The sequence below is a fragment of the Candoia aspera genome, chromosome 2, assembly GCF_035149785.1.
Source record: "Candoia aspera isolate rCanAsp1 chromosome 2, rCanAsp1.hap2, whole genome shotgun sequence".
NCBI classification, from domain to species: domain Eukaryota; kingdom Metazoa; phylum Chordata; class Lepidosauria; order Squamata; family Boidae; genus Candoia; species Candoia aspera.
This window is the reverse complement of record NC_086154.1, coordinates 160946800-160959212: the sequence shown is the minus strand read 5'-3', so window position 1 is coordinate 160959212 and position 12413 is coordinate 160946800. Positions and strand designations below refer to the sequence as shown.

General features: G+C 38.0%; 1 protein-coding gene across 1 annotated transcript in view; it reads left to right on the top strand.

Moving 5' to 3' along the window:
• The window catches only part of ADGRL3 (adhesion G protein-coupled receptor L3), a 575448-nt gene that overhangs the window by 291935 nt on the left and 271100 nt on the right, over positions 1-12413 (top strand). Inside the window, exons 7-8 of the mRNA XM_063294636.1 lie at positions 5725-5739; positions 10750-11550. Coding sequence (XP_063150706.1) covers positions 5725-5739; positions 10750-11550 — 816 coding nt within the window. The remainder of the gene's footprint in view (positions 1-5724; positions 5740-10749; positions 11551-12413) is intronic.

Sequence of the window (12413 nt, the reverse complement as noted above, 5' to 3'; positions counted from 1 at the left end):
GGTTATGTCTTTCTGGAACACCTACTCTCATTAATGTAGCATGATTTATTTATTTAGCATACTATCAGCTTCAACTGAAATATGGTTTTTAGTCATAAAATCAGCTTTAGAAACAATAATAGAGTAAAATAATTATAAATATGCATATTATAAATAGAAAGCTATAGCTTTACACAACTAGAGAAGCCCTTAGGCTCCAAATACCCTGCGAAAGAGTTTTGGTTTTTTTATAGTACATTTTATTATGTTTGAAGAAAAGAATAAAAACTACAAAAAAACCAAAAAACTACAAAGAAAGAAAAAAACTTAAAAAGTGCGAAAACACAAATGATTTTTTTTTCAAATTTACTAAAAGATGTGGCTTCCAACTTTTAACAGCAAGGATATAAAAACATTTCCACAGTCAGTCTCTTACTCTATATTAAACCAAAATACCACATTATTTCTATAAGTCATTCCACTTTAACACATAATAAAAATCACTAAGTAGTTACTCCTCCCCCTTATATTAAAATAAAGAAAAAAGATTTATATAAACCTCCTAAACGTCTTTCTCCCCTCCAAAAGATAAAACATATTTAATTATTCCCTTCCTACCACTATTCTATGCATTTCTGTCTACTATAATAAGAATCAAATTAAAAAGCACATAAGTTGTCTGCTATTATACCTAATAATACAACAATTTTAATAATCCCAATCTTAATAAACCCCAAAAACAATGCAAAACAGTAAATCCAAATCTTTTAAGGCAAGTAGCATCAGTCAAATCCTTAAAACGAACCAGGTGAACATTCTTCAACCCTTATCCCACTTCAAAATAAACCAAAGCAGTTACATAGCCCCACAATATGCACAGAGCTTTCCTCTTGAAAGAATCAAACAGCCCAACTGCCCCCTCAGAGATTCCAGGTTCTTTTCATGGCATTCCGCCAGGAGATCGATTTTACTTATGGCTGGCAGATCACTCTCTCCCTTAGATTTCTCCAACTCCATTATCCAATTTCATCCAGCATCTCGATAAAAATCCCAATCTCAGTTTTAAAAAAGTGTTTCTATCGCTCTTAAATTCCTCAGTTTCATCCACCACATCCACTTGATGGCACATTTTAGATATCTTATTTTCCACAATATCCTGGATATCTTGCATAAAAGCTTGATAGAAGTCAGAAGAAATCTGTTTGAAATCCTGGTGAAAATCAGAAAGAATCTGTTTAAAATCCTCCATGTCTCACCCAGTAGATTATGGTGCCCCCAGGAGCTTAACCAGTGAAAGTCGAAGATATGGAAGAGTTCCGGAATGTGTTTACATAAAGTGAGAGTGACCACCTTTTTCAAGGCATCAGCATGAACCGCTGGTCCAATTAGGTGTAAATCACTTTCCTGACTCAACTGATTGCCCTCCTCCCTCATTCCTTGGAGGAGCTAGGAGGAGCAGGGATTATCCAATTCATCAGCCCATGGGCTGAAATGAATCCTAGATCACTAGAATCCTAGATCACAGTGCAATACATTGCCTCAGTCATCACTTCGGAAGCTATACATGAAGTCAGGTCTCAGATGAATCTGAGCAACTTTATTGGCAAAACATTGTACAAATGTGTCACGGGAGCTGGTGGCAGTTCTTCCCAACCATGCTTCCCTAAAAAAGAGTCAGTCACCTTAAACAGAGCTACTGGATGACAATCCAGCACTCCAATCCAGCGCTGATGCTTCACTGCCCTTATCACCACAACATGGCCCAAACATGGACTCCAACCTGTGCTTAGTCAGATTCACTGTTTGTCCTCCTCCACTGAGTCTGGGCATTTCTTCTGCTGCTTCATCTCCCATAGTTCTTCCATTTGGTGGCTAAAGATTAGCCCAAATTTAGCTTCCTGTTTGGCTGCCCTTCATATCTACTCATGCTCTGAATAATATATCTGTCAGACTCCCTGATCAAAGGTTCACAGAACTCTCTTATCAGAATCGCTTCCATCTTTCCAGGTGTGAACAGACTTCCAGTTGCCAGAAGGGAGGGGGTGCCAGATCGCAGTGGGAACGGGGTTGTTATGGCTAAAGAATTATTGCCAAGGCCATCCAGCCGGGCGAATGCCAGGAGGGCCATCTGGCATGGGAAGGGGGGTCGCATGCTTTAGTAGGTAAGGGGTAAAGGGGTAATTTAGAGGCGTAGTTTTAAACGACAGTTTGCATGGGAATTTCTCCATTTGCAACTTTTTACTTGTACTAGTCACCTCACTTCATTAAACAGTAGAAAGAGCCTGGTCTCTAGACTGTCACTGAATGAGAGCTTGAGTGTGCTGGTCATAACAATATCATATATAGTAGTATATAGTATATCTGGGTTAAAGTGGCTTGTTCCAGTCCACTAAAGTTTAGTTATTCGTAAGACATCCAATTTGGTATGCTTTATTTCTGCTTTGACCATTTCAGATTTTCTCACATTCCATGTTCCAACTATGTTTTTTTAAAACTCTCTTAATACTGGTCCCATCAGAGACCAGGCTTTCTTGTGATTTCTGCCCCTAGATCTACTTGTCAATGTTGTATGCTCTGCTCCAGTAACTAGAGCGTTGTCTTCTGACCTGGGAGTCTCATCATCTGGCACACAAACCTATTTAAATGTTACTGCCATGTCCGTAAGTTTTCTTGGCAACAATACAGAAGTTTGCCATTGCCTGCTTCCAGAGCTGATTCTGAAATTGCTTCTCCTTGGTGGATTGACTTCTTTTGCTCCTGCAGAGCCACATCTGCCCTTTACCTGCTGTGAATTACTCTTAGCTTTCCCCTCCCTTTTTAGCCTTACCGACAAGGATAAACTGAAGGGGATGTTCAGGCTCCCAGCTTATATCGGTCTCAAGATCAATGAAGTTAGTGAGCCCTCCCAGTCACTAGAGTCACCAGGTTTATTGCATAGTTATTCCTACCTTTTTGTTAAGAAGTGCTTCAGTGCAGTTAGCTCAAATTCACTGTCAGAGGTAGGGGCTAGCTTTTTTTGCAATGAGTGGAATTTGAATGCCAGCCTAAACTAAAAATAGTTGTTGGTGTTGTTATTAGTAGCGGCAGCACTTTCTGAAGATTTCTGAAAAGGAACAAATAAAATGAACAAGTTGGATTGTTTTCTTCCTATACACACTTCTGACCCACCACACTAGGGTTCAGTCATTTGTTTTGCAACCCCCTTTTGGAGTAAATTATTGTATATCACTTTCATGACTAGCAGATACTTGGCAAGCAAAATTTCTTCCATCATGCCACTGTCACTAAAATTTTTCATGGTGAGCAGGACAATATGGCTCCTCCACTACTCCGTATATGTGTGGTTGTGTGTATACACATATGCAGCCATCTGTGTAGGTGTAGTGGGGCAGCGGTGGAGAATGCGCTTTTAGAAAGTGGTGGAGCCTTTTGTTTTGTCTTTTCTGGACTAAAAGATACCTGATATATTGCAAGAGGTGCTGAAGCTCAAAGGGTTGCAGGACAATCTGCATGGATATGATGGGAGGACATTTTTTTTTACCTCAGGAATTAACGAAGGAGAAGAAAATAATTTGATTTGTGTTTTAATACAATCCAATCTAACTTGCACTTTATAAACTAATATGCAAACCAAAATTAAATTATCGTCCATTTTTGCACTCCACTTTTATCAGTGCAGTTCTCCAGTCAAAAAATGCACACTAATTGTAGTAAAAAGACCTGATTAACATATAAAACTAAAATATTTAGTAGGGATGAGGAAAGAACCAGGAAATACATTAAAATAAAACTTTTTTCCAGTTTCTTTTTCCCAATCAAAATGATATAAGGGGCCTGACTCATTTTTAATATTTGTTCTTCTTACTAGCTGTTCAGTTGTGCTGCTTGTATATTAGGGGTTCACTTTAATTACTATAGTTGTGTATATGGGAAGAAGTTAGAAGAAGAAATAATGCACTGAGAGATTAAACATATATATGCAAGGCCTGAGAAGAAAAAATGACTATATACGTCTAATCTATTTCCTTCATGTCCTGTCTCCTAGTGTCCTGCTAAGGAAAAGAGTTTTGTTTCATACACTAGTGAAGGAAAAGGAGACCCCTAAATCAAAAAATGCAGAACACAGTCCAGACCCAGGTCTGCTTCCATAACAGGGTCCATCCATGCTTGTTAGCCATAACAGTGAGTACTAGCTCCCAGTCTCCCAGTTGCCTCTAATCTGGAAAATCCCAAGCACTCATCATGATCTATTCTATCAAAGCTTTTTTGTTCTCAGTTCTTGCTGCCTTCCATGGTTAAATAGCCCAGCGCTTTAGAATTCTGGTGTTAGAATTCCTCTCTGCATTCTGTATTGTGTTCACAGTGCTTTAGCAGCCTTCAGGGTTTCTAATGGCTGCTCATTGGGAATGGCGGGAGAGAGGATGCTGGAGACGAATGTGCTTTGGGGCATTCCTTTGGTCACCAATTTCCCATTTGGTTCTTAGAATAGACACCCCCATCCCACGCACTTCCACCCCAGTAAACCTCTTCTCCCCTTCTGCTTAGTATTCCAAGCTACCAATTGGGCAAATACTTATCTAACATCCTTGGCCAGTGCTTATCATCCAGTAACTCCAGGCCAGCTGCTGAGTCTAGTGTCACAACTCATACCTTTTTAACACTCTTCTGGTCTTTCACAACTGACAAGGGGAGACCAGAATCTTCCTGGATTGCTGTTTGGGCCAATTATTACTTGCGGCTTCATCTGCCTGTACATTCACTGTGGTTACCAACAGAGAAAATGGGCATCCTTTAAATATGAGCTCAAAAGTTTCTTTTTGTTGACTTAATATAGGAATGTATAGAGACACTCCTCCATCCTTATGTTCTGATTTCTCAAGAGATAAAAGGCCAAAGCCATATCTGTATAAGAAAACTGAGGAAAAGGAACAAGAAAAGTATTTTCTTCAACTGTCAACACTTGTAGAAAAAGAATCCCTCTTCCTGTTTTTCAGTTTGTTTTGGATGCAGATACAAATAGGGGCCAATTGCTTAGACCTTACGTAGAAAGATTTTTAATGTCTGTGACAATCCAAAAACTGTTAAAATCCTTCAAGTGATATTGTATTTATGCTTTTTGCCTTTTCTAAATAAATTTCTGTTTTTAGTTATTGAAAACAGTATACCACTGAGAAAGCAATTACTTAATGTAGTTACAAAGTATTACTTTTTATATTGCTTAATTGTAGGGCAGTTGGTGTAAAAATTATACAATGGATGAATAAAAGACTGAAGTTTTTATCATATAATATTGTATTTGATCTACTGTTTTTTCTGACGAGAATATAGGAAGAAATGTGGGATATGTATATACTGTTGTTTACCAGTGTAATGCTATTGAAGGTTGCAGACTACAACATCTTTTCGGGAATGTATTCTTATTTGGAGACAATTCCTGGAATTTACGTAATTAGCCATTTTCAGTCATTAGGATCCTAAAACTTCTCACTTTAAAATTAATGCAAATTTTATAATTATGTTAACGGTTTCTTAGAAATGATGCTGCATGCCTTTTAACACTGTAATGCACTTTAATTTTTTTTTATTTAAAGACCTAAGCTCTTAGATACCTCATGTTCACAAATTGTAACTGTAAATGAACCAGAGGCTAATATTTCAATACAAGAGCAAAGATGTCTGCCCAGTACAGTACCATTAATCTATTTTCTTTTTCTCTTTCTTGCTTTTCTTCTTTCTCTTCAATAGAAGTGGAACAAAAAGGTAATTAAATAGCTTTCACCTGTTTTATACATATACTAATTCTAAGCAATTAGGGGTTAAAATGTTAAACAGTTGAATGTTAGTTGAAGCATCATTAACTTACACTTTAATCTCTTTTATTAAAGATTTGGTTGGGGAGGGAGTGAGTGCTATTTAATACTAACATGTCATCTTTTTGCAAGAAATGTTTAATAGTACCATTCTTCTTTCCTACAGATTGTTTTAACAATTATAATGTATTCCTTCTGCTTCCTCAAAATTTATGGGAAGCATCTAAAATAATTTGCAAGGATGCTCACATCCTTGTAGCACTGAAAATTGGTTTTTTTATAATATTTTATATTAAACATTAAAAGGTACAATCTCATGCATGCCTACTCATCAGTAATCCCTTTGGGTTCAGTGGTATATCTTTTTGAGTGTGTATAGGATACAGCTTCGAAGTACAAATTGAATGGTGAAGGGTTTAAATAGTCCTTGTCCACAGATTCCAAACCTAAATTTTCTGTACATGGCCTGATGGCTGGTACAGTTGAACAGACAGTGAAGGATCAAGACCCACACTGCATAGTTTATTTTCTCTAGCTTACTCTCTATATTCATTTGACACAGGGCTCTCACTTTTGGGATGGTTTGAATTCATAAGTACATAGGGAGCACGTACTTCTGCATTTGAGTGTACACTGTGCAAACATGATATAGAATTCTGAAGATTTAGGGTAAACCTGGTTGGTATACCTACTACATATTCTGTTGTCAAAGATTCGCATTATAAAAACCATGAAAAATATAACAGTACACTACACTATCACTTATTTAATAGTGAATTTACTTACTTACTTACTTACTTACTTACATACATACATACATACATACATACATACATACATACATACTTGTTTACTCATTTATTTATTATTGTTTGAAACTGACCTCTGCAGTTCTCTGGGCAGTGAATAATCAGTTGAATCGTATTATGTAAAACAAAACAATATAAAAACAAGCATAGGAAACAGCACAATAATCAGTGCAAAATCACTAGGAACAATAAAAGGAAGTAACATAAATGTGTCTATAAACTTGCATTAACAAAGCTAGTCATAACAAAAGTTCTAAAACCACTAAAATGATTTTTAAAATGCTGGAGATGTACTGGCACTAAAGAAATGCAGTGTGATGCCAGGCAAAGGTATTTTAAAAACAGGGTATCACCCCTTTGGTAACCTCCTTTCTTTGATGAGAGCAGATGGAGATATGTCCAAATTGGATGAGTGCCCAAATGATTCTTCAGTATACCTCCTTTGATGCTGTTTTGTCTAGACTGAATCTTAGTTTATTAGTTTATTATCCAATTCCTTATTTTGCTTCAGAGTATCAGTTACCTTATTTGTATTAAGAAAGGAGGACTGAGTGTCACCAGCAGCATATTGATAATAATGTAGATGTTTAAAAGCTCAGGAAATAAAGCACCAAGGAACCCATATCATAATTTCCATGAAACAAACAATAATCCCCTCAATCCCCAACCTTGGGAATTAGCTATCCAAATAGGAGGGAGACCCTTGTGATAACTTCCTCTACATCCTAGTTTGTTCAGAAAGGTACCATGGTGAATGGGATTAAAACTTATTGAGAGAAAATGGTTTTCATTGAAAAAATGCCCAGTGGGGGCAAACATGCTATAGTTGTTTTAATTTTCAGACTGTAACAACAACAAAAATAACAGCAATTTATTAAACTTGTATATCACCTGACTCCCAATGACTCTTGATTTATTAAAGAGCAGCATGATCATGGCTTCTTTTAAAGAGGCTGGGGCAGTTCCAGCATCATCCAATCAGCTGGGAAATCACAAGTGGACTGGGAACGGTATACTAGCTTTTTCATCATGTAGAGGCAGCTCTGGACAAGGCTCCTCTGGGTAGCGTTAAACACAGACACACACACCTGGATTTGCTGCCTCTCCAGTTTCTCACTTTCCAGTCCTAGTGCATTTTTTCAGCCCCTAAGAGCTAAGCAAGCAGACACCCAACAACTAGCTGAAAGAGTATTCCTTAATTTTCATCTGAGTGTAAATTTGTTTCATCAAGACACAAAAAACCCTCTTATTAGGTCTACTGTTGTAGTAGCATTCCATCAATTCCAGGCTCTCTTGTCTCATCCATGTATGGTTTGTTCCAGTAGCTCACTTGCCATTACATTGTCCTGGTTCCCCAACATCTGGCGTGGACCTTGTTAATCCGGGTGATACCCGAGCCAGCGTGACTCTCTTAGTTTGTGTCACTCTCATATCTGAGGTAGGCAGGTAAAGCGTTAGGGGGTTGAGAGTAAGAGTGACACAAACTAAGAAAGCAATGCCAGCTCGGACATCACCTGGATTAACAAGGTCCATGCCAGATGTACTGTATGTATGTATGTACACACACACACACCCCAAAGGCTCCCCAGCTGAAGGTGAAATTATAGCGTATAGCATATTGGCAACTCTGGATCTAGATGCTTTTCCCAATAGCTATGAAGACAGTTCATGTTGCTATGGCAACTTGATTGTGAGAGGGTTGTTGAATTCTACACCATTCATACAGGAAGAAATAAGCTTCAGTATTGGAAGGGGTGGGGAGGAGTAATGGCAATGGCCAGGAAGGGGATGGGCAGGAGGCCAGGCCACAGCAGTTCGGAGAAAAACTCCAAATTTGATGCAAATTCGAATAAATGGGAGGAGAGTCAGAGATGAAAGTTCTGAGAGTCAGAACTCAGCTCCAAAAAGGAAGTGATACCCAAAGCTAATCATGAAGCTGTAGAGAATGTGGGGCGGAAGTACCCTTATAATCCCAATGCAAAGGAATACTGGTATAGAAAGAAAAGGGATAAATCTTTCTTTGAAAGTATATTTTTTTTAAAAGATTGAAAGAAAGAGAAGTTAGCTTAACTTTCCAAATGGTAGCATGAAAGCTAAAAGTTCTGTTCCTCCTTTGAGCTGCTACTGTGTTTCAGCTGTTCCTCTTTCGAGGGACAAAGTATATTTGCGGAGAACACTCAGGTCCTGGGGTCCTTAGCAATTCAGCCTGGCCCCAAGGGTTTGATATAAGGCCCTTTATGTAATTAAAAGACATCTTCTTGGTCCTTGAGCCAACATCAAAGTAGCAGAACTTTAAAAAAAAAACCAGCATTTGGAGGGATAGTTTCCAAATGGAAGGGGAAAAAAATCACCATAGTAGCAGCAAAAGAAAGAACCAGAGCCATCACTACCGCTCAGTTTTTTGCTACTCACAAGATGCCTTAGAGTATATGAAACATTTCCCACCCCCACCCCCAGTGGTCTCTGGCAAGGCAAGTATACCCCCTTCTCCTTGTGGAACTGTAATTCCAGAGAGGTGCAACTCTGATTGGCTTGAGGGCCATACTCAGGAAGCAGGGACAGGACCTGCTATCAGGAGCTTTAGAGGGTGACATGAGTGCCTTGTATGTCAATGGGGAGTTGGTCATTGGGAAGGCTGTAAAAGCACCAAGGAGGTAAGCATCTGTTGCCAGATTGAAAATGGAGCGGACTTAGAATTGGAATATGGTTATAGACATACAGAGTGGAGTTTCTTTCCTGCTACTTTCTCTGCCTTATTTTTCAGCCATGGCTGTTGCTGAGGTCAGTTCTCTCACAAAAGTCTCTACTCAGAGTCCCAGCTTCAATTTTAAAATTACTTGCTTTTGAAATGCCAGTCTTGATGCCAAGTTCAGCTTTAGTGAGAGGTTGGCCTCAATAGGCAAGGCTCCGCATAGCAGCTGGCTCTGCTGCACAGCTTATGTGGAAACACTTATTCTGTCTGCTCATGCTTCGCCTGGGTTCTTCCAATTCCAGGATGATGCGGTACTCATTCTTTGACTGTCTTGTAGAAATAACAATTGAGAGCCCTCCAGATACAGCTGCCAGTGGGAATGTTTGAAGCTGGATTACTGCTGTGAGAAAAATTCACCTACTACTTCAGAGGCAAACACCATCCAGGATAAGGATTGTCCTCAGGACCAAAACAGGAGGGGAAAGGATTTGCAGGCCATACCTGCTATTGTCCCATAAATTGTTACACACATCCCAGCTGATGCTGTTTGCATTTTCATAAACCAACTTATTAAATGCAAACAAATTTCATGGCATACCTTGTTTGGCTTAGCTTTAGAGAGGATTGGGGAATTCTATGCATCACGTCTGTTTTGACTACTTCCATTTTTGCTGGGATAATGGGTACAGAAGCCTGCAACTTAATGTAACAACTGCATACAAAAGAAATAGACACCATCTAAATCAAAAATACAATAAAATTATAATGTAATGGATTACATTCTGAAAAACTTAGGAGAATATTTTATCATATATCAAAGTAAGCATTTAAAAATGTTTCTTAAGGAAAAAGGAAGTGATATCTAAAACCATATTTTGGTATTGGAGGGAAATAACATTAATTACAAATTCTGTGGAATAGAACATCTCAGCAGGTCAGTCTTGGCAGTTATGATTTGCTTAAGTAATGCTTCTATTTTCATATATTTCAGAGGACTTTTTAACTTAGCCTTCCTGTATTGCACTTTGTTTTTTCTTCTTACTGTTATTGGTTTCTTCCTTCCTCAGGACCCATTCTTTAATTGTTCATTATTTTCTATGGATGCATTCTGTATGTATTTATGTAGCAATTTTCCAGCCCTTTTTAATATTTAAACTGCAAACTATAAGAGAATAGTTTCTCTGAAATAGAGGTTAAATGTCTTTTTAGTTCCTTTTTTTTTTGGTTCTATAATAGTATCTGTTGTATATGTAATGTCAAGTTAAAATTTATAATCCCTATAAATTTCCCCTTATAACCTTTTTAATGTAAAACAACATTCATTTATTCTCAGAGATTAGAGAAGATTGATATTTTCAGATCTTCTCTTCGAACTTGAGTTGTAAATGTCTAAATACCAAAAAGGTCCTTCGTCATATTTAATAATCAACTTTACTTTTAACCTCTTCCTTCCCTTCAGTTTTTCTTTGCCCTGGACTACTAAAAGGAGTATATCAGAGTGAACATTTGTTTGAATCTGATCACCAGTCAGGAGCCTGGTGTAAGGATCCACTGCAGGCTTCTGACAAGATTTACTACATGCCATGGACACCGTACAGAACTGACACTCTCACAGAATATTCTTCCAAAGATGATTTCATTGCTGGAAGACCAACCACAACTTACAAGCTCCCCCACAGAGTGGATGGCACGGGGTTTGTGGTGTATGATGGGGCTTTATTCTTCAACAAAGAAAGAACAAGGAACATTGTCAAATTTGATCTACGGACAAGAATAAAAAGTGGGGAAGCTATCATTGCTAATGCCAACTATCACGATACATCCCCTTATAGATGGGGAGGCAAATCAGATATAGACCTGGCTGTTGATGAAAATGGTCTTTGGGTGATCTATGCAACAGAACAAAACAATGGTAAAATAGTAATTAGTCAGCTAAACCCTTATACCTTGAGGATTGAAGGGACATGGGATACATCCTATGACAAAAGGTCAGCTTCTAATGCATTCATGATCTGTGGCATTTTATATGTGGTGAAATCTGTGTATGAAGACGATGATAATGAAGCAACAGGAAATAAAATTGACTATATTTACAACACTGAACAAAGCAAGGAAAGTGTAGTGGATGTTCCATTTCCAAATTCATATCAGTATATTGCTGCAGTGGATTATAATCCAAGGGATAACCTTCTTTATGTATGGAACAACTACCACGTGGTTAAATATTCATTGGATTTTGGACCAATGGACAGCAGAACAGGTAAGGTTCTTTGATAAGTTTTATTTTCTGTGATCTTTTGCTTTGCAACCAACTTGGTCCATAGCTAGGGCCAAACTGTCTTCCATTAAAAGCAGCAGCATGGGAGTCTATCTAGAAAATAGATCAAAAACTTTTATCTCTGAATGTTTTTTTCACCGTAAGCTGTCTTCCCCTCCTTGACATACAGCTCCAGTGGAGATGGGAAAGACAGTGATGGGATTTATGTAGCTCAATATGTAACCCATGATGTGGTTTGTCATGTATTCAGTTAGTATGTTGTGGGTTCAAGTCACTGATTTGCAACTCATGATTTATGATTTGATGTTATGTGTAAATTCACAAATTGTGCATTATTCAACAAAACATGTTTAAACAAAATATAGCTTAGCTCCATGTTTGAATGCAGTCATTGTTTTTATAGTTAGAAAATATGTTAAACCTCAGGCGGCAAGCCAAAGAGAGTTCAGTTTTAGGGTTAACTTTGCATGGTTGCAGTCTATTGGAAAAAGCTGAATAGAATGTGAGGAAGCATGTACAAAGCACCTTCTTTTGAATCATTAAAACAGCCATGTCTTTTTTAAGGTTTGTACTGCTTCAGAAGGTCTTCTTGTTTGTCTCTACAAAGCAAAGTGCAGATGCATTCAGAGGCAACCAGAATGAGCTTCCAAAGCACTCATGAAATCCTGGAAAATATGCACTTCCTTTACCAAATTGAACCAAGGTACCTTGCAAACCCTGCTGTGCATCCCCAAACACCTATTTCTTAGCACCCCTTGCAAAGATTGAGAATGTGGAGTGCTACTAATTCTCTTTGCAACGATCATAGTATTTAGACTGGTTAATGTCTTACATGTCCAGAGGTG